The 26,471-nt window shown below is 32.9% G+C and overlaps 1 protein-coding gene across 1 annotated transcript in view; it reads right to left on the reverse strand.

The window, feature by feature from the left end:
• LOC126882101 (myotubularin-related protein 9) overlaps window positions 1-26,471 on the reverse strand; it is a 94,120-nt gene that overhangs the window by 18,190 nt on the left and 49,459 nt on the right. The window contains exons 3-5 of the mRNA XM_050646949.1: window positions 21,269-21,555; window positions 11,203-11,424; window positions 6,595-6,819 (exon numbers count right to left, since the gene is read on the reverse strand). Of these exons, the coding sequence (XP_050502906.1) occupies window positions 6,595-6,819; window positions 11,203-11,424; window positions 21,269-21,555 (734 nt within the window). The remainder of the gene's footprint in view (window positions 1-6,594; window positions 6,820-11,202; window positions 11,425-21,268; window positions 21,556-26,471) is intronic.

Consider the following 26,471-nt stretch of genomic DNA (forward strand, 5'->3'; position numbering starts at 1 on the left):
ATCGGTTGTCTGGCAATCTGGCGACGTGTCCTGCCCAATTCCACTTAAGCGACGCGATTTTTTCGACAGCGTCTGTTGTTTTTGTTCTACGGCGTATTTCTTCGTTGGGGATTCGGTCTCTCAGGGAGACACCCAACATCTGGCGCTCCATAGCCCTCTGAGTTACGCGAATCTTGTTCACTACCTTTTTTGTTAGTGTTAATGTTTCGGCTCCATAAGTGAGTACAGGCAACACACATTGGTCGTATCAATATGACATATTTGACGTTAATATGTATTTACCATTTTTGATAAAATTTGTTGTACAAAGAATGACACTGACATTACAAAATTTCGCCGCTACAGATGCTGGCATAGTTTCGTGTATCCCCACCATGGTCACGCACGGAGCGACGGGGAATATGTACTTAAATGGAAGATCGAATTGTGGACGATTAATTCATTCATTATTTTGGTATGAATGAAGTGCATGTGTTGTAATATCGAAAAATAAATTGTAGGTATAAATTACATATTTTAGTATAGTAGGTTTAGTATTATTTTTCTCATGAGCATCTTTCAGTGCGTCACAGTTTTTCGATTTCTTTCTAACGCATTAAATTGTATGTGACAGAAAAAAACGCAAGTCGGTGATTACATTTCGTCGGTGACATTTATAACATTTATTCTAGTTGTAAATAGATGGCGCTATAATCGAAAAAAAAATTATTTACGAATTATATAATATATCTACGAATATAATCTGTACAATTTATAAGACTATACAAATCAAAGAAAATACCATTTTATAAATGCAGTAAACACAATTGGTTTTTTTATGCCAAATTGCAAATAAAATTTGAGAACTGTCAGATTTAACTAAAATGTCATGTTAGAATAAATGTTATAAATGTATATTATCACGGACTTACCTTTTTTTCTATCATTTGTGACGCACTGAAAAATGCTCATGAAAAGAAGCATAGTAGGTGAATGTAATAAAATAAAATAAAGACTAATAAATTAAGTGTTTAAATTAAAATAAATAAAATTTAGTGAGGAGACGGCCCTGACAGTGGCATGATTATACCACGTTTTAAACCGCTCTGTTATTTTTCAACTTTTAAATGTAAAATACGGAACAAAAATTTGATATTCTTAAATACTATCAACAAATAATAGTGCAGTGTTGATGCCAATCGACTCAACCCGACGTGAGTACCAAAAAACCTTTATATAAGATATTAAAATAGTAAATATAACCTATATATCAAGTTCAACCTACTGGTTTTTTGGAACCGTTCGGAACTGATCCACGCCGGTTTTTTGGCCGGTGACAGGACCGGACCTGCGGCAAAGCAGGAAACAAAATAAAAATGACTTCAATTAACAACATGACTACTTCTACTTCAAATACACCAAATACACCAAAAAACACTTATTCCAATGTAGTAAATACGTTCAAACACCCAACAGAGGACCAAGCAGTAGTACTCTCCAGTATAGAAGGCATCAAAATTCACCATTACATCGTAGCAATTGGATCACTGGTTGGTCCACGTAATGTCTTGTTTGCATCTAGAATTCCAAACAACAGAATATGTATCTACCTCTCTACCAAAAACATAGTCGATATGCTTCTTCATTCCCACAAATATATTAGCATAAATGAGTCAGAAATAGAGATAAGAAGACTAATCACACCAGCACAACGACTTGTAATTTCTAACGCATGTCCTTCAATTCCAAACAATATCATTGAAACAGAATTACAAAAATTAGGCATTGCTGCAGTTTCCAAGATGACTTTCCTAAGAGTGGGTATGCCAGAAACCGAATATAGCCACGTCCTAAGCTTCAGAAGGCAAATATTTATTTCTCCCTTGGATAACACCTCCATTCCTGACTCCTTCAATGTATTTCACAATAAAACTTATCCTTTATTCCTCTCTATTGATGGACTAAACTGTTCTAAGTGCAACACTATTGGACATAACGATACAGATTGTCCCATCATAACAACTGCTAACTCCTCAAACGTACCCTCAGAGACCTCTCCAAATACTACACATGAAACAGAGGATAGAGGTCCTGAAACACAACAAAACATGGAAATGAACGCCAGCATAACTGAAACTATAGAAAACATAAGTCTACCCTCCTCACCAAAAGAAACAACATCATCAAATCTAAATAATATTAATAATCCTACCGAAACTGTAACTCTGCAACCTTCAGTTAATATTAACAAACAACCTACTCAAGTATCTACTCAAGTTAAAAGACAAATCTTATCCTCACCTGACATTGACCAAAATAACCCAGAAACAGACTCACAAATCTTTGCTGCTCCTATCACACATAAACTAAAAAAACCTAAAAAACAAACTAAAACCTCTGACGACGACATTATTTGTTCTCTAGAATTAATAAAAGACAAAATTGAAAACCGGTCACCCCCATTCACATTAAATTTTAATGAAATATGCGACTTCCTAGTTAATACTCTTCATGCTAAATATCCTGAAACAATCTCAAAGAACTACTCAAACGAACCTTCCGAATTAACAGATATCCTTAACTTTATTCATTGTTACTCTCACAACTCTAAATTAAAAAACAACATCACCAGATTAAAGAAAAAACTTAACCCCACTCACAAATCTTCAACGGAAGAGACCGAAAAATCCGATGGATAAATCACTAATTCTTCAATGGAACCCAAATGGGTATTTCGCTCACCTCGAATCACTCAAACTATTAATTAAAAAATATTCTCCACTAACACTGTGTATACAAGAAACTCACTTCAAAGAGAATTCTGTAATAAACTTAAAAAATTATACTCCCTTTCTAAAAAATAGAAGTACAGAACATGCCAGTGGGGGCGTGGCTATCTTTGTCAGAAATGATATTGAAGCTAAGCCTATTAATCTAAATACCAATCTCGAAGCTGTTGCAGTTCAGGTCATATACAAAATGAAAATAAACATCTGTAATATATATATTCCACACCCACATGAGAGACAAATACAAGAGGTAACTAATTTACTACATCAGATACAGCCTCCACTAATCTTATTAGGGGATACAAACTGCCATAACACCACTTGGGGAAGTTCAAAAACAGATAAATGCGGGAACTTATTACAAAACACAATCAATAATTCAAATCTAATACTTATGAATACTGGGGAACCCACCAGGTTTAATTCCTACAATGGGAATCTTTCATCTATTGATATTTCACTATGCAGTCCATCACTGAAAACTATATTACAATGGAAGACACTAAAATACTCATATGACAGTGATCACTTTCCAATCATAATTGACATCATAAATGACAAACAAGAAACAACACATCCAATTTACCAGACGTGGAAAATAAAAACCGCTAATTGGGACCTTTTTCAGCAGTATATTGATGAAAAACTACACAACTTCACATTATATAGAAATATTGACAAAAACATATCTACATTAAATAATATAATTATATCGGCAGCACATAAAGCTATCGGTAAAACAAAAACTTGTAATAGGACACCGGTCCCCTGGTGGAACGATCAGATTGCAAAATCATTATCTGCAAGCAAACACGCACTGAATATTCTTAAAAAACATAAAACAGATGCTAATCTCCTGGAATTTAAAAAACTTAGGGCAAAAACTCGATATTTAATTAAAAAAAGCAAAAGGGAGTCTTGGCATAATTATGTTGCCTCAATAAACCCCTCAACTCCTATCGAAACCATCTGGAAAAAGATCCGAAACCTTAAAGGATCAAACAACTACATCAATATTAATACTCTTTCTTACAATAATAATCTTATTACCGACAAAAAAGACATATCTAACGTATTAGCCGATGTGTATCAACTAAATTCTAGTGATAGCAACCTAAACTCAAATTTCATTAAATACAAATATCATGAAGAATCCTTTAAAATTTCAATCCATGACAGCAAATCGCCCCTAAATGAAATCATAACTCAACAAGAATTTGATTATTCTCTAAATTGCCTTAAAAATACTACTTCCGGTCCAGATGATATTCCACCTATTTTCTTGAAAAATCTTCCAGAATCAGCTAAACTTATCCTCCTAGACCTATTTAACTCAATATTTTTCAATAATATATTTCCCAAGATATGGTGCCATGCAATTATCATCCCAATTCTTAAACCCAACAAATCTAAAGACGATCCCCTGTCATATCGTCCAATCTCCTTGACATGTAGTATGTGTAAACTAATGGAAAAGATTATAAATAACAGATTAGTATGGCATCTAGAAAACTCAAAGTTATTATCCCCCTATCAAAGTGGTTTTCGTAAAGACAGATCCACTACCGATAACTTAGTGTCGCTTGAGTCTGAAATCCATGAAGCATTTTTACACAATCAAAAATTACTAGCTGTCTTTATTGATATCAATAAAGCATTCGACACTGCATGGAAATATAACATCTTAAAAACACTACAAAAATTTGAAATTGAAGGTCACACACTAGCTTTTATACAAAATTTTTTAACTCATAGACAGATTGAAGTAAGAGCTAACGGTTATAACTCTAGTCCACGATCTCTTGAAAATGGAATTCCTCAAGGCTCCATTTTAAGCCCAACATTGTTTCTCATTGCAATAAATAACATCTTGGACGAAATGAGATTACCGATTAAAGCCAATTTATACGCAGACGACTTGATTATCTACCACAAAAGCAGAAGTGTGGAATGTGCTGCTGAAGTACTACAGAAGTTTTTACACACGCTGGAAAAATGGTCACTTAAAACTGGTTTTAATTTTTCTCCTGAAAAAACACAGTACATAATATTCAGCAAACGGAAAAATATAAAGAACGTTAATCTAACTTTAAATGGACATACTCTAAAAGAAACAAACGAAATAAATTGCCTGGGGTTAACTCTAGATTGCACCCTAAACTGGAAAAGCCATATACATACCTTGCAAAAACAATGTCAATCTAGAATAAATCTCCTGAAAATTCTCTCAAACCGTGCGTGGGGAGCAGATACACGAACCCTATTAAACTTATACCAATCACTTATACGTAGCAAATTAGACTACGGCTCAATATGTTATGATACTGCCAAAAAAACTACATTAAAAAAACTAAACTCAATTCAAACAACGTCACTAAGAATTGCTCTGGGCGTATTTAGAACTAGCCCAACCAATAGCCTTCAAGTATTAGCTAACGAACTACCTTTACACTTACGAAGGCAACAATTGTCATTAAATTATGCAACTCGTGTATCATCAAATCATCAAAATCACATGCATTCAAATATCTTAAAACCTAAATCTATCAGTAATTACAAAAATAAACCTATGAATACACTCCCTTTTCATGAAAGATTAAAATTCAGTGATTACGACTGTGAGCAGTTTAGTGTCATCATAAATCCAACCCAAAATTTTCCCTCTTGGTCAACTAGTCCACCAATTGTAAATACATTCCTTACTCGCTATCCCAAAACATCCACTAACCCAACAGTAATACATCAATCATACCATGAGATAATATCCCTATATCCAAATTCTGAACATATCTACACTGATGCATCAAAAACTCAATCAGGACTAGCAGCGGCTTACATACATGGAACAGACCATTTTAAAATACGACTCCCTCTGAGTTGTAGCATATTTACTGGAGAAGCACTGGCTATTTTAGAGGCACTGAAAGTTTGCAGAAGAAAATCCGCACCTCATTACATTATAATATCTGACTCATTAAGTACACTAAAAGCTTTACAGCAATTGTATCCATCAAATGAAATTATAATGCTAATAAAAAATGAACTCATACTACTATCAACAAAAAACATAAAAATAACTTTTTTATGGGTGCAATCACACGTGGGAATCAAGGGAAACGAAGCAGTAGACCAACTTGCAAATGAAGCTGCACTAGATGAAAGCATCCCTGTGTCAAACATGCTAACAAGAAACGACCATAAAATCTCCATCAAAAAACATATTACCAGCTTATGGCAGAATTACTGGAATTCCACATCCAACAAATTAAAAGAGGTTATAGAAACGGTCGGCACCACCTTACCACTCCCACTCAAACGTTGTGAACAAGTGATAATAACTCGACTGCGATTAGGACATACTATACCAACCCATATTCACTTAATAAATAAAGAAGCCATCCCTTTCTGCCAAAACTGCAAGATCCAAATTACTGTGAAACATATTCTGTTAGAATGCAAAACATACACCCAAGAAAGAAGGAAAAATAACCTCTCTATCAACATGAAGGATGTACTAAGCTGCCAGTTCAACCAAGTGCTGAAATATTTGAAAGACATTAAATTCTACAGTGTTTAATAGAATATGTTTAAGTTGTATAGGTATACATTGTAAGAAATTGACTACTTGTAATTTGTGTTTGTACCCCCTGCTAATAACTCTTAGCAGTTGATGCAGGGTCATTTTTGTTTAAATAAAAAAAAAAAAAATTAGTGAGAATGTTTCAATACATTTAAAGACAACACTTCTATTGTATTTCTCTGGATTTTATTTTCTTTTTTGTTAGATAAAATATATAGTTCTATGATGTGGATGCTACAAACTTACCAAATTGACTAAAATAGGAATGCTCAAAAAGCAAGAATAACATATCAGTCTTGAATTCGAAACTACTTGGAAATTGATAATGCAATTGATGGATACAGTCTAAAAATATCAAAAATGTCGGCTGGATACCTTTCGACCTAGAGCTTGTAAAACAAAACTTCTGGTGTCTCGTTTGAAAAGGATGACCTGCCTGTATCCACTCGCGCTCTATTAGGGCTTGAAGACCTAGAATTAAACATAGTACTATAACGTTTACATTTTTTTTGCATGTAAATAGTATGCGATATAATATTATTCTAAGTTCCCATGAATTAACTTCTCACGGTTCTTTTTGGTTTAATCTACAGTAAAACCCTTATCCTAGACTAGACACATAAAACTTGAAAAGGTACGTTGTTTTTTTTTTAACTTTCACAAGCTGATAAGTCAAGTACCAAGCCAAGAGCCCCGTTCGAATACACCCTCAATTTTCCCACGAATTTAATTACATACCCCGAGCCTATAAAAAGGCAGATTCATATATGGTTTGACATAGTGTCTTTAGCTTTTGAACAGTTCAGTCTAATTGCGAAGTGTTTTCTGACGTCCGAAGCAGGGCGTTTGTTGTAGTAAAGTATAGTACCGAGCTATTCCAGGTCAAATCGACACACTTTGAATTAATTTTTTTCCTGACCTATTTAGATTTTGTTAAAATTTAGAGTACTCAAAGTGGGTGATTAAGTGAAGAAAAATACAAAATTTAAAATTTTTATCTCAAACCGTTTCCGAAATATGGTTATGTAAAATTTTCAAAAAGGTCCAAAACACCGCGACAATACTTTATTGGAATAATTGTTGTAGAAGCTGACCTGATTGAGCTAGAATGCTGGGAGAGGTGTCATTTTGCAGCATTTTTAAAGCTCTTTAATGTGATATATACAGCATGATGCTATGACAAACAAGTTTTTCTAAAAGAAAATATATTTTGATTAAGTTTTTTTCCAAAAATTACATAATTTAAAATTATCATAATATTCCTACAAATACATAGTACTGTTGTTAATAACATAAAAATTTTATCATGGGACGGTGATGGGTTCAACACAAAAAAAAATAAATTTCACACATAACGTATGGTGCAGATGAAAGGAATAAATTCGTAATGTCGCAAGCTGGCGACTTTAAGGAAAAATCCCAAAACAGGTCGATTTTTATTTTTAAATTGCAATTTTTTGTAATTTGTTTGTAATTTTTTTAAATGAGAGTATAGGTCGTGTGTTAGCTCATTTGAAAGGCTATTCAATTCTCTATTCAATAATATAAACAATAATATAATTATTTATACAGGGTGGCAAAAAAAAGTTTTTTTAAATTAAATTAATTGAAAAAAAAAAGAATGTATGTAATTTATTTAATTTAAAATAGATTTTACTGTTGCCAGAAACAGATAAATTACATACATTCTTCTTTTTTGTCAATTAATTTAATTAAAAAAAAAAGCTTTTTTGCCACCCTCTATAAATAATTATATTATTATTTATATTACTGAATAGAGAATTGAATAGTATTTCAAATGAGCTAACACACGACCTATAGTCTCATTTAAAAAATCATCGATTACGTAATCACGCCCAGATGGATAACGTCACTAGTATGATAAATGTGCCAAAAAATTACAATTTAAAAATAAAAATCGACCTGTTTTGGGATTTTTCCTTAAAGTCGCCAGCTTGCGACATTACGAATTTATTCCTTTCATTTGCACCATACTGTATATGTGAAATTTATTTTTTTTTATGTTGGACCCATCACCATCCCATGATAAAAATTTTATATGTTATTAACAACAGTACTATGTATTTGTAGGAATATTATGAAAATTTTAAATTATGTACTTTTTGGAAAAAAATTTAATCAAAATATATTTTTTTTGTTTGAGAAAAACTTGTTTATCGTAGCAACATGCTGTATATATCACTGTAAAGAGCTTTAAAAATGCTGCAAAATGACACCACTACCAGCATTCTATAGTTTATTTTTTAACCAGGACGAGTAAACGAAAAAGACAGATTCACACCCAAGAAAGTCACTAGAATAATAACCAAATACATCTTTTTTGGTTGATCTAGTCGGCCCTCAACGGTAATCCATAAATATTATATTAAATTAATACGTCGCTAAAGAGTTAAAAAAACTGCTTTTTATATAAAAGCAGACTAACAATCTAAAAATTAAAGGAATAACACAGAAAACACAAAAATCGCCGATATAACTTAATTAACCTATGAAATGTCACTAGTGTCAAAATTTGATAAATGTCATTAGTGTCAACATTTTATAACAGTGGATTAAACTTGCCTGCGGTTGGACCAATTACAAACAAGCAATACAGCGCGGTAAATTTGAATCACTCCTTTTGGTTAAAAAACAAACCATAGCTCAAACAGGTCAGCTTCTACAACCATTCTAATAAAGTATGGTCGCGGTGTTTTGGACCTTTTTGGAAAACATTACCATATTTTGAAAACGGCTTGAGATAAAAATTTAAAATTTTGTATTTTTGTTTCCCTTATTAGCCACTGTGAATATTCCAAATTATAACCAAATCTGAAGAGGGGGTGGAAATTAGGTGTGTTTAGTTGATATGGAATGACCCTACCATTTTTAGTGTCGTGCCGCTTACTCATTACTTGGTAAGTTATTTAGATTTCTTGATTCATTTCAAAGATAAAACAGATTTTTCTTCTCTTAAAGAGGTCCCATCGGGGTACGGCAATTTAGAGATATCAACTTTAGCCACTATCACTTGTCTGCTTTGACAACCAGCTGTTCTCTCAGCCGACCCATTGCGATTATCAGGTCAGTAAATCATCTTAAAACGTGCCATCGAAACTAATTTGGCCCTTTTTGAATCCATGTCAACGACCTTTTTTTGAGTGATTAAAGACTTTCTTTTACGTACAGTTTATTTTTCAAATATAAAGTTCATTGTAGAATTAAAGGACAATTTTTTATTCACAAAGATTTTTTTGATGTATTGATTGTAAATATAGAAATAATAGGTTATTTTAGTTACAAACAAAACACGAAAAGCTTTTTATTGGTTTCACCGTGGACAAGGTCTAATTAACTTCATTTATCAAATTTAACTTACTAATCCAGACATTATCTTTCATTTTTTTATTAATTTTCTTTAAATTTTGCGCTTGACATTTTCAATTAGTTCAATCAGAGACCACGGTCCCATTAATAGGATATTACACATAATGCATGTTATTTTTGAAAACACCTTTAAGAGTAGGTACATGACATGTATATATTATACATATTAAAATTATTGAGTATCATAAATAAAGTTTTTTTTTAAATTTACTATTTTTTATTAAGTCCAGTATAAATTCCATATTTTTATGTATTAATTTTTTGTGTCCTTTTTTTACCGGTATGTTTTTTTATATTCATGTATTTCCTTTATAAAAGTGGTAAAAATTTAAACGGCACCCAACTTCTAGTCATATGTATTCCGTTTTGTTTGTTTTGTTTTGGTCTAATCTCTATGTCCCAGCTACCCTATTCAAGGTCTGAATTCGTACCACCTTTTTACGCTCCCGACTCTGAGCAACGAGGCCCTTGGGTTATTCTGGTGTTAGGACCAGCACATTATCACATGAAGTGATTTCTTGGTCCGTTACAGTACAAATGCATAAGTACACCTTCAGAATAAAAATTTTCCTAATTTATAATATTCTCACTCACACGATATTATTTATTAATAAGCTTATATGTTTATAGATAGTTTCTAAAGTGAATAACTTATTTTTCACTTTTTGTTCCAAAATTTATTAGTAAAACTTATAGTTTTATAACAAAGCGGGAATATATTTGATAAACATAATTTGAACCTTTTCTGAATTCTTTCTTTTCTATTTGTGAGCACGTATTGTGCCAGTTCTCACTTCTCGAACTATTATTTAACTTGAATTTTAAAAGGGTTCTAAAACTTAGGAGTGAACAACAAAAAATACCAACAATAGAGTGTAGGAAAATGTGAAGCACTTATCTCTATCATACACTACACATATTCAACACACAATACATAAAAACTTAACTTACAACTTTTTTTACCTCAAAAACTCATTCTTAGGAACACTCCCAAACATAAAATCACATAACACATATATTTATTGCACAAATACACAGAATACTCAAAATTTGATGTATCAGAGAGCATAAAAACATTTACCTCATATCTTTCCAACCGAAGCTGGCTGTTGCCTACAACCATCATAGGCCAAGTACAATACATATTTGTTGACTGGGATATTGCATAATCTCAATAACAATACTTGGCGGTTGTACACACCCGTTCATTTTTGTTTTAATTGGCTTTTAATAACGATTTCCGGAGTGGAAATCGAAACGTTAAGTATTTTTAGGTAAAATATTTAATTGTCATTACAACCTAACTGAGGCTAATCCCATACAAACATAAGATTTAACATACATTTTAATGTTATAAAATACATTTTAATTATTGGTTTAACATATTCCCTCTCTTGTTCCACTTAATTTTTCCAGCTTTTGTAGTAATATTACTAAAATAAAAGAACAAAATTCATTTTAATTTACCTCTAACTGTCCTGCAATCTGGATTCAGAATCACCTGAGCTATGGAACTAACAATTAAGGTACTGTCTTGTCCATTAGAACCATGGACAAGTACTGAAGCTCCATCTTTATCTAAGCATTGGGCCACCAAACAAGCAGCATTTAATGTGTTTTGAATGTGTCCCATCCAGTTACTGCTTCGAGATATCCATTTATCTGATGTTGAAGATGGATCATTGCAAGCTAAAAAAAGACAACTCTTCGTACTTGTTACTTCTAAATACTTGTCTCTAACAAAATAGTAACACTTATATTTATAGTACTTATTTTGCTTTACTATTTCTGAGGAAAATAAAACATTCTCCAAAAAATCTTATTATCATGGATCATATTGATATAAAGTAAATGTTTCTTTGTTTATATATTAAGGGGGGGTATGGTTTGAAATCAACATACCAAGCACATTTTTGTGATTTTTTTTTCGAAACTATGGTAGAATTATTTTATTTTTAAATTAAATAAACATGTTAAGTACAATTCAAAGAATATTTAAGAAAAAATTCAATCCAAAATATTGAAAAATAAGCCATTGGCGACAAATTTTGGCAGGCAGCTCAAAAAAAATGGATTTTGCGGTGGACATCAGAACTCATCACTGGATCATACGAAACAAAAAATTCAAAAATATTTAATTAGCTTATGAGTTTCACGAGGTAACAACGTCGAGTTTTTTTTATTTTTAATGATTTTTGAATTTTTGGTATCACTCAGAAGTCAAAAATACGAAATTTTTGATAAAAATTTTGTGAAAACCAACAGATTTAATATTGTTGAACAAAAAATAAGCACAAAACGAAAAATATCTCGACGCTGTTACCTCACGAAATGTCTAAAGAAAATCTATGCAAAATTTCAGGTAGATCGGTCCAGTAGTTTTTCAGTTACAATGTCCACCGCATTTCAAAAAGCAGTTTTGAGAAAAATGCGCTTAAAGTTTTGACAACTGCATCTTCATCTTCTGATTTGTCTGCCAAATCGTAAAGTGATGAACATTGGAATATGTTTTTTTTTTGTTTATTGTGTCTCAACAACAAGGTTATTGACACTGGGCCAATTTTGTTACATAAGTTGTTACATTAGATTATTGTTTACAATAGAGAGAAAATAAATAAAAAGAAACATTAAATTTTATAGTACATATTTGTTTCACGCAGAAAGTCAAGTACATTCTGAACATGTTTCAAGTCACTGAGGATCACATTCGTAAGACCCTGTATCGAGCATTTTTTTTGTTCTTGTTCGAACCCGGTGCACTGAGTGAGAATATGCTGAACGGTTATAGATTCACTGCACTTTTCACAAACACTTGATGTCTCTGAAGCCATGAGGTGTCCATGTGTCAACCGTGTGTGACCAATTCTCAACCTGCGGATGATTACCTTGTCTCTTCTGCTTAAGTTAGGTAGCTGAAAGGTTTCGACAGTAGGTTGTATTTTAAATAATTTCGAGGTTGATCTCTTCCATTGGTTTTGCCAGGATTTTTTGATTTGGGAACTGAAAAGTGATTTTAGATCTGATGCTAGTTGAACGTGTTTGATGTCTGATTTGGCTGTAATTGCTTCTTTTGCAGCAGTATCGGCGGTCTCATTGCCTGAAATTCCAACGTGTGAAGGAGTCCAGATTAATGTTATATTTGTTCCAGAAGAAATGAGACGGTTTGTTTCTTCGTGTATGGCGTAAACTAATGGATGTTGGAGTATATATTTTTAATTGAGTCGATGGAGGACATCGAATCAGTACATACTGCAATGTTTTTGGCTTTAGTTTGGCTAGATAACCATTTTAACGCTTGGAGGATGGCATTTAGTTCTCCTGTATGGATGGAGTTGGATGCTGGAAGGCAGAACTTCTGAAGAACAGTATTTGCAGTTGTTACAGAATATCCAACCTCTGTCGCAGTTTTAGATGCATCTGTGTAGAGAATCTCGTCGTATGAGTTTGTGTTGATCAGCTTTAGGAACGATTGTCTCAGAATTTGGCTATTGGTTTCATTTTTGGGATAGTTGTTAAGCGAAAGGTTAATTTTTGGGATATTGTTAATCCAGGGAGGAGTTGATGATATTATATGAGTATCTGTTCCTGATAAATCAACAGGTCGTGAAAGAGGAAGTAAAATTTGAGGTAGTGTCTGATATTTATTATTGGGCGTGCAGTTATAGGGTTTACAAATTAGCTCATATACAGGGTTGTTTCGATTAGAAGACACCCCAGCAAAGTATGTCAGAAGCAGTTGTTGCCTACGAAGTGAAAGAGGAAGTTCACCTGCCTCGCAACGAAGGCTTTCGGTGGGACTGGACCTGAAAGCTCCAAGACAGATTCGTAATGCGGTATTCTGAATAGTGTCAAGGGTTCTTACATAAGACTTTGATGCTGACATGTATACAAAGCATCCATAATCTAAGCGAGAGCGAATGAGAGATCTGTACACCTTAATTAGGACGTCCTCATCAGCTCCCCAGTGATGGTTTGTTAGAGATTTTAATAAATTTAATCTGGTTGAGCAATTAACTTTGACATTTGTAATCTGTGGTTTCCATGTTAGTCGACTATCAAATATTAAACCTAGTATTTTGTGTTCATTACATACCGTGAGCAGAGTACCATTTAATGTAATTTGAGGTGATATAATGCTACGTGTTCTTCGACTAAATTTGAGTACTTTTGATTTTTCAGCAGAGAAATTAATACCAAAATTTGAAGACCAAGAAGTTAGTTCATTTACTGCATTTTGGATTAAATTTGTAGTTGTGAACGTATCTTTACCGCGGCAATATAAAATGAGGTCATCTGCGTATAAGTTATACTTCACTGGGCTATGAATATTATTGCAAATATCATTGATATTGATTATGAATAAAGTGGAACTTAGAACCGAACCTTGGGGTACTCCGTTTTCCGTTAACTAATACTTTAAAGCGGCGACAAGAGAGAAACTGTTCGATAAAAGATAAGGTATTTCCTGAAATATTGTATTCCTTTAATTTGGTTAATACAGTAGAATGTAGTAAAGTATCAAAAGCGCTCTCGATATCAAATGATGTTGCTATTAAATCTTGTTTGTTTTGAAAAGCGGTTGTGATTTCTGTTTGTAGCATTACTAAGTTGTCAGCCGTGCTTCGGGACGGACGAAATCCAGATTGAGCTGAATCTAAAATTTTGTATTTTTCTAGATACCATATTAGTCTTTTGTTTATTAGTTTTTCTAGGAGTTTACACAAGGTGCATGTTAGTGAAATAGCACGGTACGAATTTGGGTTAGTAGACGACTTGTCTTGTTTCTTGATTGGTATAACGATAGATTCCCTCCATAATGTTGGAAATTTTTGATCGGTCCATATTATGTTGTAAGTATGTGAGTATTAGAAGTCTTTTGATGGCAGAGGTAGGGAGATTTTTGAGGAATACGAAGGGGATGTTGTCGGGACCTGCAGCCGAATTCTTACAAGTTGGAAGAACATTTAATAATTCCTGAAGTGTAAAAGGAGTGTTTAAGACAGTAGAGTCAAATTCGAGTGATTGAGAAGGATATTGTACAGAAGGGTTTGCTTGTTTGGGTATGTTCTTATTTTTAAACCGTTGATAGAAATTTTCGGCAATTACGTTAACAATTTCTTGGTCATCCGTAACTAAATTAGTTTTATGTAAAATAGCTGGAATTTTTGTGTGTGTATTTTTTCCTCTCATTTGATTAATTTTCTTCCATACTTGAGAAGGAGGAATATTATCTGTTATAGTGGAAACGTAGTTCTTCCAAGAGTGCTTCTTACTTTGTTTTAAGACATACCTCGCTTTGGCTCTAAGCTTTTTAAAATTAATGAGGTTTTCTTCACTTTTGTTTCGACGATACTTATTAAAAGCGGTCTTGTATTCTTTTACGGCAGTTGTACAACGTTCATTCCACCAAGGAGTACATTTTCTTTTAGGAGTTATTATACTTTTCCCTATATAAATGTCAGCAGCAGAGATAATGCATTTGTTAAAATTATCTACATCATTATCTATGTTACCAGAGAAGGAAAATTGTTCTAAAATAAAATACTCTGGGCTAATTAGCAAAATTCATGGAAAAGTTATTTACCAGCAATTTTATTGCTGGAATCGAATTATAAGATCCTATATATTAATAATATAGGTATGCAAAGTCCGCAGATAGTGTGCTACTTTTTTATAAACAAAATGGCGCCGACAAATCGTATTTTTTTCAATTATTGCTCTATAACTCCGAAGATTTTAACTTTACAACAAAAACACCCAAATAAAAATTCACCGCAATTAAATTCTGCATAGAGATATGTTTTTCACGATTTGCTCCGACGAAAATTTTCCTCGGAAAATGCGGGTTTTCCTAACAAAAACTATAATTTTCAAATAAAGTTTTAGGTAAGTAATTATTAATCAATAATTAAATGTCTTAGTGACATCAAAGATTTCTTGGTATAGATTGTAATTCCAGAAGCCGGTGAAAATTAAACGAATATTTTAGCAACAATTCAATTGTTAATTAACAATTTACGATCGCAATAATAACCAAAATAATCATGATACATTGATCAAACTTATAAAGATTATAAAGATGAGATGATTGTTTAATTTTTTATCGACAAAATATAAATTTTTCTTTTTTATTGCATAATCTTTAAATTTTGAAAAAAAAATAGTTATAGTACGTTGGTCTAATTAGTAAAGTACAAATAAAGGTTATTTACCAGCAATTTTATTGCTTTAATCGAATTATAAGACCTTATATATTATTAATATAGGTATGCAAAGTCAACAGATAGTGTGCTACTTTTTTTATAAACAAAATGGCGCCGACAAATCGTATTTTTTTCAATTATTGCTCTATAACTCCGAAGATTTTAACTTTACACCAAAAACACTCAAATAAAAATTCACCTCAATTTAATTCTACATAGAGGCATGTTTTTCCCGATTTGCTCCGACGAAAATTTTCCTCGGAAAATGTGGGGTTTCCCAACAAAATCTCGAATTTTCAAATAAATTTTTTGGGCCAGTAATTATTTATCAATAATTATATAGCTTGGTGAAATAAAAGCTTTCTTGGTATAGATTATAAATTCAGAAGCCGGTTAAAATGAAACGAATATTTTAGCAACAATTTAATTGTTAATTAACAATTTGCAGTCGCAATAACAACCAAAATAATCATGAGACATTGATCAAATTTAGAAAGATTATAAAAGTGTGATGCCTATTTAATATTTTGTCGACAAAATATAAATTTTTCATTTTTTTGCATAATCTTTAAATGTTTAAAAAAAATTGTTATAAACAAATTAACATTTCTTAGAAATTGTTTATTATATTCTAATTTTAAAAAATTCTTAAAATGCGTATTTCATAGGTCTTGAAAATGAATGCTTTAAAAAAATTTTCCAACCATTTGCAAATAAGTTAGGAAACAGCAAAATAAATCTAGGATATCTCAATTGTTTATAATTTGTTTTAATTGTTTCAAAGCTTAAAAGTGAGTCTATGGTACAATCTAATTACTCACAAAGAATGTCAAAAATTAGTGCAATGGTTATATTTTAATCAAAGATGAAAAATATTTTTTTTTGTAATTTTTAGCGCGAAAGTAGGCTTGATACAGAGCCGGAGATAAAATGTTCACTCGAAGAGACTGACACGCTTAAACTCGCGCGAGTTGTGTATGTGGGCGGGTAGCTACGGTACTGGATTATTCTACTTTCGCGCGTGTAAATTACAAAAAAATATATATATAATCTTTAATTAAAATATAACCATTAAGCTGATAATCGATATTGTTTTATAAATAATTAGCTTGTACTTTAAACTCACTTCTACGCTTTGAAAGAATTTAAAAAAATGATTAACACCGTAGTAATCGTATGTTTACTTTGCTGTTTCATAACTTTTTTGCAAATGGTTGCAAAAAAGTTTTAAAGCATTCATTTTCAAGATATTTGAAATGCGCATTTTAGCTATTTTTTAAAATTATAATATAATAAAAACTTTCTGAGAAACGTTAATTTGTTTATAACTATTTTTTTAAACATTTTAAGATTATGCAAAAAAATAAAAAATTTATATTTTGTCAACAAAATGTTAAACAGGCATCTCATCTTTATAAGATTTCAAAGTTTGATCAGTGTATAATAATTATTTTGGTTATTATTGCGACCGTAAATTATTAATTAACAACTGAATTGTTGCTAAAATATTCGTTTAATTTTCACCAGATTCTGGAACTATAATCTAAACCAAGAAAGCTTTTAAGTCACCAAATTATTTAATTATTGGTAAATAATGACTTATCTAAAACTTTATTTGAAAATTAAAGATTTTGTTGGGAAAACCCGCATTTTCCGAGGAAAATTTTCGTCGGAGCTGATCGGGAAAAACACTTCTCTATGCAGAATTTAATCACGGTGAATTTTTATTTGAGTGTTTTTGTTGTAAAGTTAAAATCTTCGGAGTTCTAGAGCAATAATTGAAAAAAACACGATTTTCGAGCGCCATTTTGTTTATAAAAAAAGTAGCACACTATCTGAGGACTTTGCATACCTATATTATCAATATATAGGATCTTATAATTCGATTCCAGCAATAAAATTGCTGGTAAATAACTTTTCCCAAAAATGGCCTATTCTCCGATAATCAGCCCAGACTAAAAATGTATACCATTTTTATTCAGCTGCAATGCGAAGGCAAAACAATCTTACTTTTCAATTAGAATACGGAGTGCAGTCCAGTCCCTTGAATCGCGATTTTCGGCTCTTATTGGAGCCTTCATCGGAAGGAACGTAGGCACTGTTCTCCATTGCACTGTGCTCCATTGTTCTCCAAAATTGTTCTATTTGATAGTTAATTTCAGTTCTAAAACTTGCCCAGTCCGCATTAGAAATCTTGCATTTTACTATTGTTTCTGATGATTTTTCTTCGTTATTCGTTATGAGAATGGTCAAATGGTTACTATCATGTAGATCATCTACAACATTCCATGTAAGAGAAGAATATGTTTTGGAATCGCATAGGCTTAGGTCAATCGCTGAGAAACTTCCGGTGGAAATATTGAAATGAGTGTTGGAACCATTATTTAGAAAACACGTGTCAGTAATGTTTAGTACGTTCTCTACAACTTTTCCTCTACCGCATGTGGTTTGTGATCCCCATAAAATATTGTGGGCATTAAAGTCTCCGACAATTAAAAATGGTGCTGGAAGTTGAAAAATTAAGTCTACTAGTTCAGCTTCAGTTGGATTGTAACTTGGTGGGATGTATATACTGCAGATAGTTATTCTTTTATGGCACCATATGGTTACTGCGATTGCTTCTAGGTTTGTAACTAAAGGTAAATGTGTTGACTAGACGTCTTGGTCGATAAAAATTGAGGTTCCTCCACTTGCTCTAAGTCATTCTGTTCTTATGTGATGATAGCCTTCATAACCTTTAAGAACAATATTATGATTTTGTTTGAAATTTGTCTCTTGTAGGCATAATATATTTGGATTAGTGTCGCTAATAAGTTGTTGGATTCTTTGTAAGCGGCAGAAGAATCCGTCACAATTCCATTGAAGTAGTGTGAAAGTTATTGATTTTTGGATGTTTCAGGTTGTTGTAAATGATCGGTTGAGTCATCACCGTCAGAGGTACCTATAGATGTTTCTGATAAAAGGCTACCTGTATCGTCTGTTTGTGCAGATAGTTCCCGTTTGAGCTTCTTTGATATTCTTGTGAATTTATTTTTTAGTCCTCTGGTGGTTAGGTGTGGATAAATTTCATACATGTCAGATAATAGCGAGTTAATGCTAGAAGTAAATTGGTGGGCTTCTTCTGTCAGATTAGTACTTCCTGGGGCGTTCTCAAGAAAGGCTATGAGATTATCTAGTGGAGTAGAGAAACTTTGTGGGTTGTTGGTGTAGAGATCTCTCATTATTTGCTTAGATTTTTCTGATATTTTGGATTTATCTGTCGGATCCATTTTTGACTTTTTCTTTACGTGCTTTATGTTGCTTGCCAAAGAATCTTTAGGAGGGGGCATCAATGACGAGCTTTCAGTTTGAGAATTAGATATAAGATTATCGAGAGGAGAGGAATCTGGTGTGCTCAGTGGGCTAGAGAGTGGTCTTTTGTGTCCATGTGTAGGCTCATGAGATAATTGTTCTATAGGAGGGGACACAGTTTTTGTTTGTTCACCAGACACACATGATTGTTCACCGGAAGATTGAGGAACATTAGTGTTTTGACAATTTGTACAATTTGCGGCTGTATGACCTGTTTGTTTACATATGAAACATTCCATCTTATCAGTAGATAGGAATATACGGTTTGTTGTGGAATCGAATTCAATGAGTAGCGAGGTCTGAAGCTCATAATTTTCGGTAGGTGGGATTATGTACACTTGTCTTCGAAATGAAAGAATATGGTTATATTCATCTCCTTGGATTCCAGCTTTTAAGAAAAAAACGGGAGAAGCGAGTTGTAAACGAATGCCTCGTAGAGCAGATTCTACGAGATCGAGGGGAATTGAGGGACTGACATTCGAGATTAGGATACGTTTTGCTGGAGTAACTAATCTTCTGATAGGTAGGTCTAGACCGTTTACTGAAACAATGGGATGGTTTGAAATAAACTGGTCAACAAGTTCAACTTTGCTTAGGTATATGCAAATCCGGTTGTTCGAGATTCTAGATGCAAATATTATATTTTTGGGACCAACAATATCACCTGTGGATTTTACATAATCGAATAGTTTTAAGTTCTGTTCTGAATGATAAATAATTGCTTGTTCCTTTTTCGGGAAGGAAGGCTTCGGTCTGGATTTCATAGCAGCTACGTAAGATGTGGGTGTTGAAGATTCAGTGTTACTAGATGAAGGCATTGATGAGTTATTATTGACTGTAGATTGATTATCCATAATTTGGATAATCTGGAGTATCCGCAAACAGCAATTCATATTGTAAAATATGTTGCCTACCTATTGGTATGTCAAAAGCCGAGGCAATTGACCGTACTAATTACTTTGTTATTAATAAGTAGACAGCAAAAAAACTAGACAAATGAATAATAAACGCTGAAATACCTGCTTGTTGGCTAGAACCCGCCGCCGCAGCAATGAGAAAATATCACCAATCTGTTCAACACTGTTTATTTTCTTTATCTTCCAAATTACACTAATTAATGTTTTGGATTAACCACATAAAATTGAGTAAAAGTCGGTGCAAAACTTTTTGCCAACTAAACTCGTTCAGAGCCGATAGGCCAGTCCCTAAGAATATGTTTTTTGAATTGCGGAGTAATCTACAAAAGAGAAGGCGAACAGTTGTTTAACGTTTCTCACTACACTCAAGCGTGCTGGCGCGAAGCCGCGGCAACGCGAGTCGAAGGTAGGGATATTCAACACCCTGTATCTCTGGTAATTTTACTCCGATTATTTTGAAATTTTCAGAGAGTATTCTTGAAAGTATGCACTTTTATTTGAAATAATTTAAAAAATTAAATATTTCAAACCATACCCCCCTCCCCCCTTAATAAGTAATTCATATAAAATTGTCTATCAATTACGTAGCTCACCATTACCTAGGGGAGGATATTTTCATACTCGATTATCGTTGCCCCATTTTGTGAGATGAGCACGATAGAGCGGAAGCTAAGCACTGCTCACTTCTGGTATCAGACGGCATACAGGTATCATTAGTCTTCTTTAAACATACGGGGAATAGAAATAAACAAACAAAACAGCCTTAGTTATCTGCAAACTAGGGAGCTGTATCCTGTTACACAGCAGAAAAAGATCGAGCAAGCAATTCTGGGTGGCGCAGCAGGAAAATATTTAAGTACCTGTTGAAGTATGCTTTCGACCCAAAAGAGGCTCAATAGCAGGTGCTAAAACCTATCCGAAACCCACCCATATAGATGTAAGGAATATACAATAAATCTTAAAAAAAATAAGTGTATTAAAAGTGTACAAAAAGTATGGTTTATCAACGTCAAAAGATGGACGCAGAAACAAAGAATTCAAGTGCTATAAACATACAATTACCTTCAATAAACTTAGCTAAATGATCCAAAACAGATCCGTCACATTTAGATATTTTATCCAAAGGTTTGAAAACTTTCTTCCATTGATTGTAATAACCGCCTGGTTCAGTACCCCCACCTTTACTCTTGCAATAATTGATATAGGTTGCACTTCTCATATCTATAATATAACCTTTCTTGTATGGTCCCAAAACTGAGTTCAATATCTTCTCGTCTGCCTTACACCTTCTGTTGGCGTTGTTCAGCATCGGTTGACTGCTGCGGAGAAGTACTGTGCCATTTTCATGTCTGAAAAGGAAATAATTTATTTACAATACTATCCACAGTAAAACAGACAACCTAAAAATGGAACAACCCTTGATATAACCCACTTGGCATCTAAAATTACCAACGCTCAAAAAATATGTAAATCACCATTTCTAGTGAGAATAATAGCGGAAACAAACCCCAAAAATTAGAATTTATATTATTAATTTGTGTTTCAATCACAGTTAAATCCTAGTATTGTTGTGATGCTATTTTCTTATATATAGACCAGGGACAGGGAGGATCTGTTTTGAGACACATCTGTGGATGTGAGAGGTGGCATTCGGATTTTTGCAGAAAAAGTTATGTGATAACTTCAGTAATAATAATTGATTTATCCTTCCTGTCACATAAGTTGGGAACAAAAATTAAACCATTTACAAATTACTGAAAACATCATTTTTATTATGTTTTTCTACTTTTTTTGTTTATAAGTTTGAAACGATTCATTTTGGAACAAAGTCGGAAGGAAATAAAATAAATATAATTAAAAGTTCTATGAGATACGACTAGTTAAAAAGATTTAATTTATTACCCTTGCTGCAAAATAGCAATAAATATAAAAGGTGGGAAACCACTTATTTATATTGCATTTAGGACCTTTATAATTCGCCTAGAAAATCTTTATAACATAGTAAAACAGTACATGAAACAATCATTTAAATAAAACTTTGAATTGTTGTAAGCAGATGTCGCTACGGCATCCATATCTATTTGTTAGTCGTGATTCGATACTAGTTGCTAGTAGGCTCGGTTTATTTTAGTTTGTTGAACTCTCTGAACAAACTGAAATATAATACACCTTTTGTTTTCGTTTCACGACGGCATTCTTTTGTATTAGTTTTACTCCTATCTGAGTATCTAGAAGCTAGACCTACTTTTCGTAGGAATTTTGCTACGTGGTATAGACGGGTCTCCCCTCTAGTCTTCTTTTATCTAACATTCCTATGGTTTGCAAGTAGTGCAAGAAACCACAAAGGGGTAACCAGAATATAGGTCCCACTAAAAGGTTATTTTTTTCGAAAATAAAACAAGTTTTAAAACAATTTTTTGGCTTATAAACAAAAAGAAAATTTAGTAGTTTAGATTATAATAAATTCAGAAAATGGTGTTGGAAAAGACTAGGCAAGACGCTGTATTAAAAGAAAAAAAGTTGAATTACAACTAGTGGTTCCTGAGATACAACAGTTCAAAGTTGACCAGCATTTGCATAGAAGTAATAAAGCTATCCTATATATTAAACTTTGTACAGATAGTAATCATAAATATGTTTTATTAATGTATAATTGACACTTTATTTTACCTGTAACCCAAGGATGTCATTAATAGTAGCTATATGTTCCTTTCTAATTAGCTTTCTCTATTTCTCTAGTTTTCTTCAAGTGTTGTAGAAAACATTCACTCTGAAAGAGCTCCAAGTAATCATTTGTATTAGTTTTATCAGTTCTGTGGAGAAAATAATCAACAAACTTTAAATAAATTTCACATTTCATATTAAATATTATTGTTTATTGTTATTTGTTGATGATCAGCATTCTAAAGACCTTTATCAATCAGCAATAAAGATGCTGGTGAACTTAACTTATCCAATTACTGCTTTTAGGAGAAAATAGATGAACAATCTGAATCAATAAGTATATTAAAAACAATGTACCCATGAGCAAAGAGTGGAAATATGTGTTTGACTAAAACAATTAATGGAACTGTGCAAAAACTTCTAATGTCTGTTCTAAGGTTCATAAATAAGTTTAAAACCTATATTTTTTGTATTAGAGAGAATATTCCATTACTTCCAATCAGTCTGAGGAAAACGAATGCTTATCTAAATTAGAAAAAAATTGGCAGTTAAGCCTGTGCACTATGCTGCATACTTACTTGATCCTTCTTTAATAGGACAAAGCCTCACTTCTGAAGAGCATATAATAATATTAGCTATGTAGTATATAGACAAAAAAATAACCAATAATCTAAAGTGAATTGACAAAAAAGAAAGCATTTTTACAGAACTAACAAAGTTCTGTGCAAAAGCAGACCTTTGATCAATGGATTTTATTTGGCTTTCAGCACGATAAGTAGATTGTATAAGCTGTTAGCAAAGAATGTGGATCAAAACTTCTTTAAAAGATTTGGCAATTACAATACTGGGGTTACCAGCTTCCTCCGCTGAAACAGAGCTTATTTTTAGCACATACTCTTTCATACATAATAAAAGGTGAAACTCCTAAAAGATCATAAACATGGGGAAATGGTATGTGATGAGAGTCCTTCTATAACTCATCTGTTGGAACCAGAGCAAGGCTCTAAATCCCTATCAGAAAATGAAAGATTAATCAAGACGGAGAGAGACTCTTCATCATACTCTCTTTATGATACAGAGTCCTACTTGTGTGGAAAATTTCTCTAATTTCAGTTTCAGAATATTGAAGCAATTAAATTACTATATTGTTCTTTAGTTAGACCTCATCTAGAGTATTGTTCTTGTGTATGGTCTCCATCTTAAAATATTTACATATCAAAACTCGAGACAGTCCAACACAAGTTCTTGAAATATGTAGCATATAAACTGGGTATACCTTTTGAGTTAAATCAAGTAAATTATCATCAAACTGGAACCCAACTTGGCATTCTCTCATTGCGTAACCGACGAATAATTAAGGATGCAGGGATGCTTTACTTTATGGCATAGTTAATTCAACAGTTTTGTTTCCTCAGCTACTTGAGCAGGTTGGTCTCCATGTATTTACCTCTCCTTAGAACACGATTAAACCAAACTTTCTATATTTCTATTCACAGAACCAACTATGATTACAACAACTTTTTATCTCGAGCACTAAGATAAGCAAATATTCACCCTGATCTAGATTTTTTTGCACCGAAGGCTGAATTCATTTCGAGCCTCAGGCGTATGTTTATTTGAGTAGTTGTGGAATAGATACAAAATTACAAATTCTTTATTCATTGTTGTGATATGTAAATCTGAATTACGTGATTAAGATTGTGATATTTATATTTTATTGTATTATTATAACTATTTTATTGTATTTTAATTACTGATACACATAAGTATATTGAAATATATTATAAACATGTAATCCTATTGGGCAGCAGCCCGTTGAAAATACAGTCGAACCTGCTTATTGAAATAGCCTTCGTTCCAAGCAAAAGTATTCCTAAAACCGGGATATTCTAATAACCGATCATTGGTGGCTAGTAGAAACGATTCGGTACCTCAAATTTCTATTCCTTAAACCGGTATTCTAATAAGCAGGTTCGACTGTATATATATAGTTTAGCTCTCCAGGCCTAGAAGGCCCATGGCTTGGTTTACTATTCCTTTCCAATATCTCCTATTTGCTGCTTTATTTTTCCAATTTGTGATTTTCAGTTCTTCTATGTCTTTTTCAACATCTTTCTTCCATCTGGTTTTCGGTCTACCTTTCTTCTTCTTTCCTCCTATTCCTCCCGTTAGTATTTTTTTGGGAAGTCTCGTGTTTGGCATCCTTTGGATATGTCCCAACCATCTCAGTCTTTGTGATTTTATGATCCTTACTATGTTTGGTTCACCATACATCCTCTCCAATTCTACATTTGGTCTTCTTATCCACATTCCATTCCATATCTTTCCGCCAAATATTTTTCTTAGGACTTTTCTTTCCCACACTTTAAGCATGACTTGCTCGGATTTGTCCATCGTCCATGTTTCACTGGCATACAAGACTATAGGTCTTATCACTGTCTTGTATATTCTTATCTTAGCCCCTCTAGATATGTTCTTATTTCTTAATAAACTGTTTAGAGCAAAGATACAACGATTACCAGCCAAAATTCTCTCTTGGATTTCTTCTTTTATATTTGGTCTCCTAGTGAATGTCGCTCCTAGATATTGGAATCTCTCTACTTCTTCGAATTAATATATTTTTGCCTCTGCGTTTATTGTCAGATATTGTCCTTGTGTGTATTCTCGTTCTGTCCATTCCATATATTTAGTCTTTTCTTCGTTTATGTATATCCCTTTCTTTCTTCCTATCGCCTCTAGTCTTTTTAGTATTTCTTTTAATTCTTGTTTACTTCTGGCTATCATTACTATGTCATCAGCGAATGCCAAGCATTGGTGTTTTCGTTGGTATACAAGTCCTGTCCTGTTAATTTCGGCTTCTCTGATGACCATTTCAAGAAGGATACTAAACAACAGTGATGACAGTCACAGATAAATTTATCTGTTTCCTTTCCATTTATTTTAACCCTGTTCTCTGTTTCTCTGAGTGTAACTTTTACCATCTTTATTAATTTGTTACTAATTCTAATTTCACATAGTGCTTTGTATATTTCTTTCCGTTTAACTCTGTCAAAAGCTTGTTTAAAGTCAATGAATAGGGCCATTGTAAATTTCCCGTATTCGTAGCTTTCCGCTTGTATTTCACGCAGCAGGAAAATTTGATCCACCGTGCTGCGTCCTCTTCTGAATCCACATTGATATTCTCCTATGTCATTATCTATCTTTTGTGTTATCTTGTCTTTTATATATGTTACAGTTCAAGTTGATTCTCAGTTAGAGTTGACTATTCCTAGTTCGAGTCAACTCCAACTAAAACGAGCAGTAAAAGTTGATTTGAAAAATTTAATTCAACTTTTACTAGTTTGAGTTGACTATTCCTGGATCGATTCAGTAAATGTTGATTATCCGAGTATAATCTCACGTGCTTTTTTGATGACTGTGCTGTGCGAGTGCGTCTCTTTGTTTTAACCGTTTCAACTACTTATCATGATTTGAACATATAGGCCAGGAAATGCAGCTGAAAAAATGGAAAAACCTCGCAAGTTTTTCGTCCAGCATCGATTTATACAAAAAATTTGGGATTAGGCTCATTTTACTATCTAATGTCTGTCCCACCTTGACT

This window comes from Diabrotica virgifera, chromosome 3, assembly GCF_917563875.1.
Source record: "Diabrotica virgifera virgifera chromosome 3, PGI_DIABVI_V3a".
Taxonomy (NCBI): domain Eukaryota; kingdom Metazoa; phylum Arthropoda; class Insecta; order Coleoptera; family Chrysomelidae; genus Diabrotica; species Diabrotica virgifera.